The sequence below is a fragment of the Camelus dromedarius genome, chromosome X, assembly GCF_036321535.1.
Source record: "Camelus dromedarius isolate mCamDro1 chromosome X, mCamDro1.pat, whole genome shotgun sequence".
NCBI classification, from domain to species: Eukaryota; Metazoa; Chordata; class Mammalia; order Artiodactyla; family Camelidae; genus Camelus; species Camelus dromedarius.
The window spans coordinates 91,138,725-91,156,519 of NC_087472.1; the positions used below are offsets into that span (position 1 = coordinate 91,138,725).

The 17,795-nt window shown below is 35.9% G+C and overlaps 1 protein-coding gene across 1 annotated transcript in view; it reads left to right on the forward strand.

Moving 5' to 3' along the window:
* Positions 1 to 17,795, forward strand: part of TAB3 (TGF-beta activated kinase 1 (MAP3K7) binding protein 3) — an 80,417-nt gene that overhangs the window by 45,396 nt on the left and 17,226 nt on the right. Inside the window, exons 2-6 of the mRNA XM_031445599.2 lie at positions 1,188 to 1,379; positions 5,286 to 6,747; positions 7,592 to 7,752; positions 13,237 to 13,330; positions 16,337 to 16,420. Coding sequence (XP_031301459.1) covers positions 1,278 to 1,379; positions 5,286 to 6,747; positions 7,592 to 7,752; positions 13,237 to 13,330; positions 16,337 to 16,420 — 1,903 coding nt within the window. The 5' untranslated portion in view covers positions 1,188 to 1,277. The remainder of the gene's footprint in view (positions 1 to 1,187; positions 1,380 to 5,285; positions 6,748 to 7,591; positions 7,753 to 13,236; positions 13,331 to 16,336; positions 16,421 to 17,795) is intronic.

The window sequence follows — 17,795 nt, forward strand, 5'->3', positions numbered from 1 at the left end:
GCATGGTATTTATTTTTTAGTTATATACTTAAATATGAATCAGCAAAAGAAATTCAATATTTTCCTTAAACATTTTAAAATTTAAAAATGTTCTCTGTAGTTCTATACATTGCCACAAATAATGGTGTGATTTAAAGTTTCTGGCCTTTTTGCAAGAAACAGATTTGGTGTGGGGTGACCCTTCCTTACGTGTGTGGTTTAGTCATGTGTCTTATAATCAGGATTTCCATGCATCTTATGAAGATGCAGGTGTTTACCCCTCATTCTTAAAAGTATTTGGCCATCTAGTGAGTGAACACAGCAGAAATATTATGAGATTGTATACACTGTTTTTTCCCCTTACAAAAAATGGGGAATATAGATTAAAAAGTGGATCTATTAATTGCCTCTTGATGCTGCCACTTGATTTATGATTTCATTGTTACTCACTAGTTACCTTTATTTACATGGGTGCTTAACTTGACATGTACCAGTGCAATTGGGGATCACTTTGCTCTACTCAGACTGTACCCCCAAATCCTAGCATCTTAACACTTGTGCCAGTGGCACCAGAACTATGTAAAAGTCTAACTAGGCAGGTGTGGCTGCTGATGGACCACCAGCATCATCTTTGGAAACAAAGGATTCTACATTTCCATTTTTGTTTGCCTTGTTGTTTCATTTGGACATTGGGTTTCCTTTACTCAGACTTCAAATTCAAACCTTTGGCTTCAAAGTGTAGGGAGAGTGTAAGGCATACAGGAGAAGTGTGCTTTGTGGTGTTACTGTCAAGTCCTGTTGCCTTATTATATCACTTCAGACATTAAAATGATTACTGTTTTAGAGGAGTAATGTGATAGACCTTAGGAAAACATGGGTGATCATATATAGTTAGGTCCTTTCTCAAGACTAGAAAAATATGGTTGCCACATAATAATACTCTGTATTTTTTAATCAAGCTAATTTCTTTCTTTTTTTAAACATTAAAATGGAACTGAAGTTTTGAGAGTATTTTGTTGTTGTTTTTAAACCAGTGATTGGCTATATTACATCAGAAGAAGTCTTTGGCTAAAAAGAATTTCAGTTTTCCAACTTTAGAATTAGTTATACTTATTTTAGATATCTCCATTTTAATGTATTGATGGTTTCTATTGGAATAAAGTGAAATATGTAATTAAATTTAACCGTACTTTCATTTCTTTTCATAGAAAATGACTGCAGTATTGGAAGATCGTTACTATTGGAAGGCCGGTTAGCATCCATTTCCTAAGAGAAACTTGACCACCATTTTCTCTGGCATGGCGCAAAGCGGTCCACAGCTTGATATGCAGGTTCTCCATGACCTCCGACAACGTTTCCCTGAGATTCCAGAGGGTGTGGTGTCTCAGTGCATGTTACAGGTAGATTACCCCCTATTGATAGTGATGTTAAATTAGAGTTTCCTTATTAGAGCTGGCTTTGTGTTGTGACTAGAACTCAGTTAAATTTTCTTGTTTATGTTGAGGGGACATTTAGAGCAGGATTTCTCAACCTTGGAACTGTCGACATTTTGGGCTGGATAATCTTTGTTGTGGGGAGCTGCCTTGTGCATTGTGGGATGTTTAGCAGCAGCCCTGGCCTCCACCCACTAAATGCCAGTGGTATCCTCACAGTCGTGAAAACCAAAACTGTCTCCGTGTGCCATGGGAGACATGATCTCCTGGCATTGAGAACCAGTGATTTAGAGAAAAGAATAGAGGCATTTAACAAAAAGATTCTTCACCCATTATACTTCTTAAATTTGGGGGTTGTGTCATCAGTCCCTGAATTCTTAGAATTGAGTTTTGAATATCAAATTTATCTTTATAACTTCTTAGGCTGTATACTTTTTTAGCCTATATTTAAGAGTTTTTAGAGTCCACTCCCTTTCTTACTGATTTTCTAGTTGGTAAATGCTTACTAATACGTAATTTTAAGTATAAGGCCACTTTCTTTAGCGATTTTAAATACATTATTTTTGTCTTATTGCCTTTTATTGAAATAAATCTTCCATCTCTGATAGAACATGTCTTCCCACCCAAGGGGCAACATAGAAATAGGCCTGACACTTCCCCTGTTGGGTTTTACATCATCCTTCACAGAATCTCAGTGTATTTTCGGTTTTAGCATTTCCCTAGTTGGTTGACGTTTGGAAGCAACATTTCTATCCTACCCACTGGACTTCCTCACGGACACAATCAGTTCAGACTCTACGTTATTGCATGATATATGCATGCTCTACCTTACTATATTGGGAGCTGCTCAGGATATAATGTAAGCCTATATATAGTTGAGGTTAATTACAAATAGAGACTCATAGATCATTGGTGGTGATAGAGGTGCTTCCTTTGTTTGTAAGCCCTTCTACTAGGTGCAGACCTTTAGGCTTACAGCTTTTATATTATAGTTTGTCTTTATTTTTCCTAACATACATTCCTCATCTGAATTTCCACCCTTTCCTTTAGCCCCATTTTGGTTTCTGGTGGAGCAGAGATACTTCCCACTGGAGTGAAACCAAGCATGAATGAGGCTTCCAGTTTAAACCACTTCCTACCAAGTACCTTCCTCATCTATCTTAGGGCCCCACCCAGCTCTGACCTTGTTTTTTAATTTAATTTTATTTAGCCCTTTATTACCTATATTATTTTCATGGCTAAGTGCCTTCATGTTACTTACTGAATTGAAAGAAGAACTTCAAATTCAACTCAGTGAACATTTGTTGATAACTTACATTGTCCTCAGTCTTAGTGTTTTTTGTTCCTTTGGGATTAATATTGTTTATTGGTATAGAGACTTAACACTTACCAGCTCTGGGAAGTGTCTCTGTTTCAATTAAAATAAGATACTCAGTACTTTACAGTTAATACACCAGTCCTAAAACCTCTCTCTAGGATATCATCCCCCAATTTAGGATAGCTTTTTAGGGATATGATATTTTTTTTGCCTCAGTCCTTTCACGAGTGTTCATACATGCCTTCTTAAAAATCCAGTTCTCTTTATCCAACTAAATAATTTTAATTTCTTTATTCTTCATATTTAGTGTTTGATAAATTATCTCATTTTTTTTCTTTTTAAAACAGCAGGTCAGATATATTTGAATCTATTCTATAGGTAGTATTTTGAAAATACTAATAATGTAAAGATATTACTTAAATATCTTATATTTGTGGTTTTAAATTTTTCTTCATAAGACAGTGTACTCCACTTTGTCACTGTAGACATACATTTGAATAGGCTGACAAATTTAACTGTGTCATTTTGATTTTGGATCCTTTTGTGGGAATATTAATTAGGCTACCTAATTCATTGTAGAAAACATGAAATCTTAGGATCATTAATAAAAATGTCAGATAGTAAAGTGTCCATGACTGCTTTAGATTTCAAATAAAACCCTAGTTTTTGTTCTCCTTTTAATTTTCAAGTTTATAAAAAAAACTTGGAGGTACTTTATTTTCACTTTTTGTATTTCTTTTCCCTTCAGTATCTGTCAGTGATGTTTTCTTCTAGTTGTCAGTCAGTTAAAATCCTTTCGCTCTAGATTTGCTTAATATCTGGGTTTCCTTCCTCGGTCAGCGTGATTTCAAGCAGTATGAGAAAAAGGCCAAACTTAATTGTTTTCTTCTGAAATTTCAACAGTTACTTTTTTCTATGGCTCAGAAAGTATTTTTAAAAAGTATTTGAATTTTAGTACCAAAAGGTTTAATTAAGGAAAAGTATAAAAGTTATTATGCCAATTCTTTACATTTCTGAGAATTCATTTTACAAGGGTTTGCTTGACAGAATTTTCTTTTATTCCCTAAAGCTTCAGTATAGTAGTGTACTTTTGGCCTAACGTCTTATCCTTTGAAATTACTGTGTTTTAGTAGAAAGGGCACTGAGAGTCAGGAGACCAAGAATCTGGAACTGACTCTCCATTTACCTAGTTAAGTGCTTGTTTTCAAGTCATGTAACTTCCCAGGCATCTCTTTCCTCATCTGTAAATGAGTTGAATTGGAGTAGGTCAACCCCAAGCGTTCTCCCAGCTCTAAAATGACGTTATATGCCCCGTTTTAAATTTAACTTTATTTGGTTCTCAGCAGAAGTGAAGTGTTTGCTTTCATTTTTATATAAAATGTACTTTCTCCTAAAGTAAATATGCGGTAAGAATATGTACATATCTATATATATATTTATGAAATACAGAAAAGGTCATGATAATTGAGAAACTTTCAGATTATTTGAAAAGCAGTGAATAATAGTGTTTTAGGCTAATAAAGTAGTTCTGAATTCTGTATTTTAATGGAAAACTGCCTTATAGTACTGTAACATTTTAAAAGGAGGGAGCCTTTTATTTGATTACTGTCTGTTGGAACATCTGAAATGTCAGTTTGGTGGGTGGGTGGGTGTGTGTGTGCGTGTGTGCGTGCGTGCGCGCGCGCGTAACTCAAAAAGATCAGATCTTTCAATGATTTCGAAAGTTTACCAAGCTACTTTTCAGTGGGTAAAAACTTTTGAGACTGGGGGGGTGTGAATAAATTTCATAAAAGCAGTTGAGACCTGGTTTTGTGTTAAATTAACATAACTTTGGTGAAGTCATGGTACCGTAATTCAAAAAGTGGATTTTTTTTCCTTTACTGATTTGTTTGTTTAACTTAATCTTTCATAATACAACAAGATAGTTGAAGTTATATAGGGATAACTTAGTTACCTGCATGACAGTTATGTTTCCTCAGGGGCACCCAATCCACAATAGGTGATCAATGTGTTGAAAGAAAAGTAAAGGCTGCTTTAGATTTTTTTATTGTTTTGACTCTAGGAATTTTATTGTAATTTTTTTCTCTTTGGGGTTTCAGTGCCTTTTGAAAACTAAAGCATGGTTATTTTCATGTTTATCAGTTTAAATGTTAATGATGGATATTACTTATACTTGTATATTGCAGCAACTGTGGTGAATCCAAGATAGCCCAGCATCTCAATTTGTTGAGATGCAACAAGTGTAAAATGAGTCCTGGATTTGGAGTCAGAAAAGTTGGGGTTGAGTCACAGTGTTCATTAGTAGGTACTTTACATTTCTGTAGCAGTAGCAGTAGTGGTAGTACTAGTTATGTGAGCTAAATGTCTGTAAAATAATATAAATCATTTGGGACCTCCTTTTCAGGATAGATGACCATGAAGCTTTTTGTGCTTAAAATACTATTCTCTACTTATTCTGTGACAATTGTATTTACATAACTCTCTGGCAAAGCTTGACTTTCATTATTAGGGTTTGTTAATTTTGCTAATGTTACTTTTGCCATTTTTCCTTCTAGCATAACAACAATCTTGAAGCCTGTTGCCGAGCCCTTTCCCAGGAGAGTAGCAAATACTTATATATGGAATACCATAGTCCAGATGACAACAGGATGAATAGAAATCGCCTTTTGCATATTAACCTGGGTATCCATTCTCCTGGTAGCTACCACCCAGGAGATGGAATGCAACTTAATGGTGGTCGAACACTGGTACACAGTTCAAGTGATGGACATATTGATCCACAGCATGCAGCAGGTAAACAGCTTATATGTTTAGTTCAGGAACCACACTCAGCTCCAGCTGTTGTGGCTGCTACTCCCAACTACAATCCATTTTTTATGACTGAGCAGAACAGAAGTGCAGCTACTCCTCCTTCACAGCCACCTCAACAGCCATCTTCCATTCAAACGGGAATGAATCCATCTGCTATGCAAGGGCCTTCACCACCACCGCCGCCTCCTCCTTCATACATGCACATACCTCGGTATAGTACAAATCCAATTACTGTTACAGTATCCCAAAACCTCCCTTCTGGACAGACTGTACCAAGAGCTTTACAAATTCTTCCACAAATTCCAGGCAATCTTTATGGGTCTCCTGGTTCTATTTATATTAGACAGACATCTCAGAGTTCATCGGGAAGACAAACTCCTCAGAGTACGCCGTGGCAGTCCTCACCACAGGGCCCAGTGCCTCATTATAGCCAACGTCCTTTACCTGTTTATCCACATCAACAGAACTACCAGCCTTCTCAGTATTCTCCCAAACAACAGCAGATCCCGCAACCTGCTTACCATTCACCACCTCCTTCTCAGTGTCCTTCACCCTTCAGCTCTCCACAGCATCAAGTGCAACCTTCCCAGTTGGGCCACCCAAGTTCCCACGTCTTCATGCCACCTAGTCCTTCAGCTACTCCACCCCATCCATATCAACAAGGACCTCCTAGCTATCAGAAACAGGGAAGCCATTCAGTAGCCTATCTCCCATATGCAACATCTAGCTTACCCAAAGGATCCATGAAGAAGATAGAAATTACAGTTGAACCCTCTCAGAGATCTGGGACAGCAATTAATAGGAGCCCTTCACCTATCAGTAATCAGCCATCTCCACGGAATCAGCACTCATTGTACACGGCCACCACGCCACCTTCCAGTTCACCTTCAAGAGGGATATCCAGTCAACCAAAACCTCCATTTAGTGTTAATCCTGTGTATATCACATATACACAGCCAACTGGACCTTCTTGTGCTCCATCACCATCTCCTCGGATGATACCAAACCCAACTACAGTTTTTAAGATTACTGTAGGCCGAGCAGCAACTGAAAATCTTTTAAATTTAGTGGACCAAGAAGAGCGTTCTGCAGCCCCAGAACCTATTCAGCCCATTTCAGTGATACCAGGCTCTGGGGGAGAAAAAGGAAGCCATAAATATCAGAGGAGTTCTAGTTCTGGATCAGATGACTATGCCTATACACAAGGTAATTTTATTAAATTCATTCTTTGTGGTAAGGTGTCAATCTCCTATTCAAAAGAAATTTATATTAGCTATTTAAATATTGGGCAGTAGCATTCCTATTAGAACAGGGTTAGTGCTTCAGGATTGTCTATACTTTGTGTTAAAGTATAAAAATACAGGCATGATAATAATGAACTAAGAAGACTTTTTTTTTTTTAAGAAAGAACATTCACTGGGGAAAAAATATAGACAAGTGAAACCAATATTGTCAAAAATACAAACTACAGAGTGGGAAAAAGAGATTCAGAGAGTGTGGACTAAATTTCATTAAAGTGAAAAAAATTTTAATCTTTTCTAGAGGATTGCTTGAAGGGTGTAATGATGTTTTTAAGTAAAGTATATTTGTAAGAAGTGGGATTGGTACTGAAGAACTTTGTTGGATTAGTTCACAATGGACCTAACTAAATATAAGGAGAATAGAGTATTTTAAAGGTCTGTTTCAAAATATCTAAGAATTGAATATTCTTTCAGTATATAAGGGAAGTAATTATGATTGTAATTCAATATGCCAGGTATTGAGCCTGTTTAAAATGAACACAGGTACAATTAAAGAGAATCCTAGGGAAACTAAGGATGATAGAATAAGAGGGATGTATAGATGATGTCATTTTGGCAGCGGTTACAAGAGCTAAATTAAAGCAGATATGAAGGCAGAATAGCATTAGAAAGACATGAGAATAAATGCGAACTCAAGTTGGAATACTGGGTTCCTTACGGGTATTTCATACATTAGCAATGCATATGGGAATTTTCCAGTTACTTGTTCAGTGTTATTCTCTGCAATGACTTTATCTGTAATGCTATAGCCTTGCTGTTACATCAGCGAGCAAGGATGGAGAGGTTAGCAAAGCAATTGAAACTTGAGAAAGAGGAGCTAGAGCGGTTGAAGGCTGAAGTTAACGGTATGGAGCATGACCTGATGCAGAGACGGCTCAGAAGGGTCAGCTGCACCACTGCAATCCCAACGGTAAGTGATCCGTTAGGATGTATGGATAGGAAGGTGGGGGTGTTGGCCATGCGGCCAGTTGGTTTTCTTTTAGGTTCTGTTCCTGGCACAGTTGTTTTCGTTTCTGAAACAATGGATGAAGGACTTTTGCCTTCAGTAGTTCTAGTCGAAATAAGTTGATGATTTTTTGCAAATGTATGAATTTCATATGCTTATCTGTATTTTCAAGTACTGACATTTATAATCACGGTATAGATCTCATTTACTATAAATCGCTGTCAGAATAGAAACAAAAAGTGCACCTTGACCAAATATTTTATAAAATGTTCTCATGTATTCATTTATTCTTTCAAGCATCTAAGTTATTCTTCTAAGTGTATCAATTTATGAGTTAGAACAAGATAAATATGCATTTTGAGGAAGTGTTGACTACAGAATACTTTAAAGCAGGTCAGTTTTGTTAAGTGTAAATAATTGTATAAACTAAAATAACAGTATTGATAGTGCTCCTCACAGGAACTCCTGTAATGAAAAGATTCAGGTAATATTTTGGCGGCGGGGGCAGTTAAGGTAATATATTATCAACATATTGGTTAATATGTATGAGTTCTAAAGATCTTAGAAAATTCTGAAAAATTTTAAAGCAAGTGTCCTAAAATCTTGTGACATCACAAACTCTGTGATCCAGCCTATCATTTCACCTTTCAGCATTCATTCATTCAACAAGCATTTTTTACAGTTTATAAATGTGGTCCTGTGCTAGGTGCTTAGTGTTTTATGTGCTGGTGGGAGAAATAGATCCTCAACAGATAACTGTAATACAGTATGGTAAGTGCTGTGTCTGCTCACAGGTAATAATGAGAGAACTCATAGAGCAATTGGTTTATCCGTGTATACTCAGTGCACTTCGTTTTCTCACATTATCTTCCTGCTGGATTGTTCTGCTAAAGCTCTGCGTGTATAAATCATCTGTTCTTTAGGACTCAGCTTAATCTCTTCTTTTTTCACGGAACCTTTCCTCATGTTCCTACTCTCTTTAAACTGAGAGTAATCTCTCTCTTAGAGATTAGAAATTTAGAGAAGTGAGCATGTATGTCAGGTCTCTTGCAGACAGCATGTCTGCAACTTTACCCTCAGAAGATTTTAACTGAAATTCGTGGCTTCAAAGCGTATCTGTGAGTCCTTAAATTATATGCAGTTTCGTGTGTTTATGTGAAAGGCAGGTCTGTAGCTTGCATCTGATTTTCATAAGGTTATTAGACCTCACCCTTTTTTCCTTCAATCTGATAACCTTATGAAAGTATTACAGCAGAAGTTATTAATACTAAATGGTATAGTATTGCTATATAAGCAAAGAGGAAAGGGGGGAAGTATTTTAGAAGAGAAAAGTTGAGGTAACAGAGGCTTCAAGTCAAGACAGAAGTCAAGTCAACAACAGCTCCCTTGCTTAAGCTGAGATTTCTGGTGTCTTAACAGGTCAATGTGCAGGTTGATGCTAGTGTTTGAACTGTATTCTGCTGGTAATGGGGAACCAGTGGAAGTTTTTGAGGAGATCAAGGAGAAACAGGCATATTTAATAATTTAATGAATTTTTTTTCTAATATTGACTAAAATAGCTAAGTATAATCAGTATTAGAAGGGTTTTAATTAAAACACATGGATAATTACAAAGCTATCTTTAACTAAAAGGTGATATTAATATAAATCATATTTGTGCCTCATTTTCCCTCCACTGGAAATCTGAATTATATCCTCTGCTTGGTTGAGATACTGAAGAATTCCCATATGGGAATCCACCAGTGATGTTTGGGTACTTTGGAGTCCTTTAAATACATGTGGAGTATAAACAAAGAAGTCATTTTTCTCTAAAATAACCGTATAAACTTTGTTTAGCAACCTCTTGGCTGTGTAATAATCCATGCTAAAACCCTATTGATTTTGGGGGTTGTTGGCTAATGTAGCATAGATTAGTGCTTTTGAGTAGTGCTCAAAAAAAAAAAGAGAGTTTTTATTGAGACTTCTTTAGAAAAAGAGAGAAATTAGTAAAACTACTGCCCTAGGCCATAATTTAATTTGTTATTACAGGGAATTTCAAAGGTATGTAAGGAGAATAGGATAGTGAACCTCTGTGTAGTAACCACCCAGCTTCAGAAATTAGTAGCTCACGTGAATTTCTAATTTCGTATTTGAGAGATGAGAAATTTGAGTGTGTGATTCCCATGTATTGCCAATGCCAGGCCTAGAAGAAGATGGAAGACTAATAAGAGTGCAAGGTTGATGAACAGTTATACGTGGTGGTTTAGATGTAGGCTTTCAATTTCAGGTGTGAATTTGAATCCTACTTCTGCTACTTATGTGTCGCTCATATATCCTTGGATAAGCAGCTTTCTTTATGCTTGTTTTCTTATCTATAATATATATGTGAATACCCATTGCATGGGATTTTTGTTAGGATAATATAAGATACATTAAACAATTTATACAATGCCCAACAAATAGTATTCTTACAAAATGTATTGTTTACAAGATATGGGAAAAAGTCTGCTCTCATACATACGCGCAACACAAATTGGAACTATTTTGCAAAATTTGATTTCTTTTTAACTTTAGGAACATGCATAACATAAAGGTATATCATGTAGGAAATTAAGAAATTGTTTGGTCAGAATTCCCTTTTTGTTCATAGAGACTCACTCGTGACACCATGACGTATTGAGAGAGTGCCCACATAGGCTCTGGAACCAAAGTAACTCTGTGCTCACTGGTTCTAACTTCTCTGCATTTGATTTTCTCTATCTTTATAGCGGAATTATAAGAAGTACATTTTAGTATCGTTGTCAACATAAAGAGACAATATATGTAAAGTGCCTCGCCCAGTAAATGGCTATCGCTATCATTGTCCCACTCACGTAGGATTATGCAAGATAGTTGACTTTTTTGCTACTAAGCACATATTGCCACCTTTAAGTTTTCAAACTAATTTATTATCAAGCAGTGTATAGAAACTTAGTTAGAAACCCATGTGCCTCATGAGACTGGAATGCACATTTGTGACCAGCTATGTGTGCAGTTGCAGAAACTTAGAGGGGCAGTGAAATAATCTTTGCAAGGAAGGCAGAAGTGAAAGATGCATGACGACCATCATTTCTCAATCTACTATTTGCAAAGCATTGTATAAAATGCTGTGGAAGATGTCATCTCTTAAAGAGATCTGTATGTGAAAAGATACACATATATGTCTATGAACCTGTATGTATGTGTGAGTGTGTGTAAGAGAGAGGGAGAAATGCTAATGTAAGACAGTAAATCAGAAGTGCTGGCCGGCTAAATGGTAATGATATTAAGTACTTTTAGAGCTCTGAGATAGAAGTGTTAGCTTTTTGCTACTAGGGCTCAAAGATGAGACCGTTCCACGGAGAAGGGGGAAATTTAAGTTATTCCTTGAAGGATAAATAAGATTGTAATAAGCAGAGAGCTTCCAGTTACTCCTTCCCTCAAGTCCCTCCCTCCCCATCTTGTTCTGATCAATTGGGTTTTTGGACCAACACACAGCTTTAAGTCCCAAATGCGTAACTGGGGCAAGCCACCCAAGAACACAAGTTCTTAAAATGCTGAAACAGTTGACCTAAGGTATTTCTGCTACCTTTTGAAAAAAGATTAGAATTTTTTACCTAGAAATGTCAGATATAAGCATCCTAGTTTTTATAAACAAGTCTGAAATTACACACAGCCAATCTTGAAACCCCCTCCTTGATGAAAATACAGCATACTTTTTGACAAATAGTAACATTTCAGAAGCAGCTTTGTTTTCCTCAATCAGAAGCTATGAAAAGGGACATAGGAATCTTACAGATAAACTGTTAGTTTAGTGAGTTCCAGTGGTTCTGCTGTATTTGGAAATGAGCCCGTTGACAAGAGCTTTGTTGTGATTGTTATAAGCAAATGTGCAGTAGCCTCTTAACTATAAAGTTTATTATAATGTTTCCATACTTAGTTACAGAGCTTCACTATTCAGGACCACTGTGACTGAAACATCCCCATTTTCCCCCAAATATATAAGTGGGATCGAGACCTCCTTCAGGTACTTGGCTTTTCCCAGTGTGATTCTACAAAAGAGTAGATTCTTTCCCATATTCCTAGGAAGACATCATCACTCTCTGAAACCGTTGAACAAGTGCTTTATTCTTAATATAAATGCTCAGATGTTTTAAACTTTTCAGTGGTAATATTTAATATAGACAAGGGGTAAGCATTTTATATGTTACAGGAGTGAGAAAAGAAATTACTAATACTAAATATTTCTAAATGACTTTTGTGTTCCCCTAGCATTTTCAGGGATTATAACTGTTTTAAACTTTTGACATGTGCTAATTTAATGGACATTCCTAGTTAATCTGCTAATATGTCTCGACAGCATGAGATCTTCCGTTATTCGGAATTAAGATAACTCTTCTTGCTCATTTTTTTCCACTCTTACATTTAGTTTTTGGCAAAATACATGTTTTTAACAGAATAGGATTTTATTGTCTTCCTATCGTAGCAGATATTTATCTTTTATTTTATATAGTTGAAATCACCTTAATAACTGAGTGAATAGCTAGACTGTGCTGAAAGCTTCACTCCCCATGCCTCTGGAGTCTAAACTGTACATGTATGTAAATAATAAGGAAATTCAGAATGTCAGGGGAAGTAGAGGTGTCCAAAAAACTTTAGGGCTCTTTTCACCTTTCAGTGTCTCATGTAATGCCCCTGAGAGGCCTAGGGAGTAGGCTGGCTCAAAGATCAAGGCAGAAGGAAACAGAATTGAAGAATAAGGTTCCTGAAATTTTCACGTACTAGGTTAATTGCTGGCTTTGATCCAGAAAATAAGAACTTGAGAAAGGATTTCTATTTAAGTTTATATTGAGGACTTCTATATAAATCCTGGCTGTACCAATTACTAGCTTTTATTACCTTGTGATAATTATATATAACCTCTTTGTGCTTCAGCTTCCTCATGTATATACTGGGAGTGATATCAGTACTTACCTTGCAAGATTGTCTTGGGGAAAGAATGAGAGAATTCTGGTGAGCATAGTGCGTGGCACTTAGTAAGCATTAATTAGTACTGCTGTAACTTTTACCAGCATGGACAGGACTAAAATCATGGACATTGCTTGTTTAAAAGGTTGATTCTTGTAGTTGCCCTTATCATGAAAACATAGAAATAAAATATTCTCAGTGCTCTGTGATTAAAATGGTAGCATGTGTATGAGAGAACATAGTCTAGTATTATAGCCCCGCCACATTATGTGCAGTTTTTGTTTATATGTGGCTATACTGATGTCACCATTATGACTATTCCTTGAAAATAACATACAGGACTTGTTAAACATGCCCTCTTATGGATTAAGGCCATACTCTTGGTAATAACCAGTCAGAACAATTAACGTGAATAGCAGTTCTTAAATGTTGGGCTTGATAATGACTTTCCCACAATTGCTATTTTGGGTCCTTTCTTACTAGCCTGAGGAAATGACAAGATTGAGAAGCATGAACAGACAACTGCAGATAAATGTTGACTGTACACTGAAAGAAGTTGACCTCCTTCAATCTAGAGGTATAGACTTGATTATTTGGTAAACCATAAGTTATAGTGTGGTGTTTTAAGCTGCTTAAATAGCGATCATTTTGGTTTTACAGAAATAATGGATAAAAACTCTCTCTTAAAAGATTACAATCCTGGTAAAGAGATCCCTCCACCCTGCGGTCATAGATCAGATTTGGGTGATCAAAAAATACCTTTACTTAGGCAACTTCATCATTAAGTTCTTATCATTTAGACTGTTCTATGTTGTTACTCTGCATTTATCCTCTTTTAGTCATTACTGTGAATATTTTATAAATTGATGAATTTTAATCTTAAACTTAGTAGATTCTTATTTTATGTGATAGTCATCAAAAAATATCTGTAAAAGTAGGGATCCCAAGTGAGAACATCAGATTTCTCAGTTTAAAAATGAATTCCATATGCCATTTTTTTGTTATGTGTTACATGAAAACATTCAGCTCTGTCTTAGAGATTTTCTTTGTTTTGTTTTGGTTTTGGCTTTCTTATAGAAGTGTACTACAGTAGAAGCTCTCTTAATTGACTTTGATTTACCCAGCTCACCAGGTTAGAGAGATTCTTCATTTCCTCTGTGAAATATACTGACCAAGTCCACAGCCCCCGCATGCTCCTGATGAGGAGGCTGCATTCGGGAGTGTCCTCATACTGTTGCTCCTCCCATCAGTTGAATGGTCTGCTTACCAAGAAGAGTCAGGTGTATCTCTTCCCAAACCTGTTTATACCAGTTACTGTACTTCTGTAACGTAATGTTTTTTAAACTGACATGAATGCAGGAGCTGTGTTTTAAAGACTCAAACAAACACACACTAACAAAAATAGGGACTGTGAATTAGATATGGGTGAAAAGAGTTAAAGAGGAAAATCTAATAGGATTCTGTTCTCAAATTAAATATCCTTAAAGTGTCTTCCTTGCTCCATTCTAAAATCAAAACAGCAAATTATAGATCAGGGTTCAGCAAACTAGCCTACTGCCTGTTTTTGTACATAAAATTCTAATGGAACAGAGCCTTGCCCATTTGTTTACATATTGTGTGGGGCTGTTTTTGTGTTTCAACAGGACAGTTGAGGGCTTACAACAGTATTACAGTCCACAAATCCTGAAATTTTGATTTTCTGGCCCGTTACAGACAAAATTTACTTACCCCCCACGTTAGATCCTCATGATAGGTGTAGTTTATTAAGACAGACGGATAGACAGTATAGAACTCTAGTCAACAGACACCTAGAGAAGAGGTCTTGGTCCAACATAAAAATACTGCTATGTTTATGTTTTGTTGCATTAAAGTTGATGTGATTGTTCTTTAACAATTTTGTGTTTTACTCAGAGCCCCCACCCCCACGCCTCACACCACTCAATGTTCTTAATTATGGCAGCTAAGAGAGCTTCTACTGTATTGTAAGGTACCTCATTGCCATTTTAGGCAAGATTAAACAGTAGAAGCAGGGGAACCCAAAAGACGCGGAACTACGTGAACAATAGACAGAAGCAAATTTGCATGTGAAAGTTGAGCAATCTCGTTGGGTATCCTTAGTTATTTTCAGAAGCTTAGTCACTCTACAGCCTACTGGCGGTAAGGAATGAATTGCTATGCATGATGTGGGGGTTATATAAACTTTGCTACTGTATTAGAAGATTGCATCAATTTTTTTTTGCTTGTGTGTTCTTTGAAATATTTGGTTAGGATATTTATAGTAAGCCTTATGGGATCTAGACAGTAGATCATCAGCTGTAACGTAAGTAATTGAAGAAATACATATGCAGCATCTTAAACTGTAAAAAGATCTAATTAATATATCAAATAGCATTGTGGCTTTTATGAGCCGTCACAGGAATTATTTTCAGAAAATTATTTTAAAATTGCATATCCAAATGGATAAAGGCATTTGTGTAATAGGACTGCAAGGGAAAGCATTATTAAGGTTTTATAAGCAAAGAGCTGTGTTTTTTGTCTCCATTGGGCAACAAAGAACTCTTTTTGGTGCTTAAGCATTTCTAAATCTCCTTTCATAAGGGGTCCAAATATATCCACTTTTACTAAATTCTACTCTCGTGCTCTGGAAAATTTTTATACTGAGTTTCCAATCTAAACTTTTAAGTGACAGAGTAGAAGGAGATCAGTGTATGATTTGATGAAAAGCAGCTCTGTTGGTTTTGGAGAGGAAAATTTCTGTTGGGGAAAAAAAATGGGTCTAGAAATCAAGAGATCCAACATATTGGAACTATCAGTACCTCTGTAAATAGGGATGGATACAGGTAAAAAGCTTACCTGGAATTGTGCAGAACAGATTGCGGTGGTAGGTTCACAGATGTGAAGGTAGGACCCAAAGCTGGCAGTGGATCAAAAGTGATCTTGGAGGAGTCTTGGCAGAACGGGCTGAAACAGACTCACTAGATCAGGGAACGAACATTTTAAGAAAGGTGAAAAATTTTCAGGCATTGTTCTTATCATTTTGAAATTGGCAGCATGTCATCTTCTATTGATATCTGTAGGCAACATTTTAAGATTCTCCATTTCTTGAAGAAAGGAATCCATGATGTAACAACTTGATTAATCTTTGTAAATTTATATATTTAGCTTCTTCCATAGTTGAATTTATAATGGATAAAATTTTAAGGTAAATTATGAAAGACACAAAAGTAAGCTTTCTCATGGTTTGTTCATTAAAATCAAAACAAAAACAGTTCACTCATCCTTTCATTTCTCTTCATTTACCTCCCTAAATGCGCCACAAGCTTAATTCTGTGTAGAATTGAGCTTTACAGTTAGAAAAATAGTCTTTAAGGTGATACGTTGTAGACAGATACTGGTATGGTAGCTTGCTTGGGTCTTTTCTCATCAGTGTCAGTGGGAGGAGAGTAGGATACTATAATGAGTTTTGAGACCCTGGAAAACAGTTCCCCTTCTTACATGTTTTATTTCCATTTTTTCCTTATCAAAAAATTCAAGTAACAGGAGAAAGAGGCCTAAATGCCTGCTCATTTTATTTTCTTTATAGGAAACTTTGATCCAAAAGCCATGAATAATTTTTATGACAACATAGAACCTGGCCCAGTTGTACCACCCAAGCCATCTAAAAAAGGTGAGTAGGGAAATGTCACAAACATCATAGAAATAAATATCAAAATTCTTTGGGAGTCCATATATAATGCAAATTTCTTCAGCTATAGAGATAGCATTAAAAAGTACTAAAGTTAGCAACTCCTAGAATTATTGTCAAAGTTAATTAGATGGGACACTTTATATTAAGTATTTAACATTATAAACTTACTGAGCACAGTGAAAACTGTCAAAGGTAATTCTTAAAAAATTCTTACAAAAATAAGAGAATTTTAAAGGTTTTATGTTAGAATGGAAAATTTGTTCTCATCAAGGACAGAGTAAGTCCTACATAACCAAGATTTGAAGGAATCACTTGGATAATTGTTAAATCATTTCTGGGTGATAACTAAAGGTATCAAATCTGTCTTTTTTATGTACAAAATGTTTAATGGGCATTTTAGTATCTTAAAAACTTAAACTTTTACTGCCCCATTCGTACAGTTATCAAGACTGCACTAAACTATGCGTTTCATATCTTAATCCTATTTGCTTTAACCAACTCAGGATAAATTGATAATGAAAACACACCTAAATGAAAAATCTCATTAAACTAAGGCATTCTCCACCATTGTAATTTTTTTAATCAGGGAATGTACAAATTCTACCTAAATAAAGTTACCTGATCTAAATTAAGTTTTGGTTGAAACAGCTTTCTATGTATTTTAAGCTCAGTAGAGAGTATTTTTAAGTATTTTATTTATAGGTTGAAATGCAGTATCTGTTCCTCTTTTTATTGTTTACTACTACCAACCATAGATGTTTCAATTAATCTACATTTAAAATTGCCTAATGATTTCTAAAAATGGTACAAAAAAGAATCTTAGTGGATGACTGCCAAGTGCCAAATTTGGCACTCTGGCAACTTTATATGCAGTTTCAAGCTGGGTTATATCACTAATCACTTTAACCATTTAGATTAATACTATGAATCTTCCAAATTGATTTTGCTTGAGTGTCTACTAAGGAAACATTACCTAGTGGTGATCCAGTTAACTGATTCAAGGATTATCATGGAGGAACCACCCTTTTTAAGGTAGTACGTTGCAAAGTTGTTAACCTGGGAACAGAGGACCAAGTTGATGATAAATGAACAGTATGTCCACTACGAGCCACCTTAATTAGCATAGTCTCTAAGGTATATAGTCTGAAGGATCCACCATAAATACAAAAATGCTCCTCTCAAGAAATTTCAAGATTTTAGAGGTCATCCTCCAGGAAAAGCTAGACCTCTCTTTGGGCAAGGTCAGATTCTTTGCTGTACAATAGTTAAAGCAGTGCTTAGAAGGAAATGTATAGCTTTGAATGTTTGTTTAAGACAAGAAGATGTTATTGACCTAAAATTATACCTTAAGAAA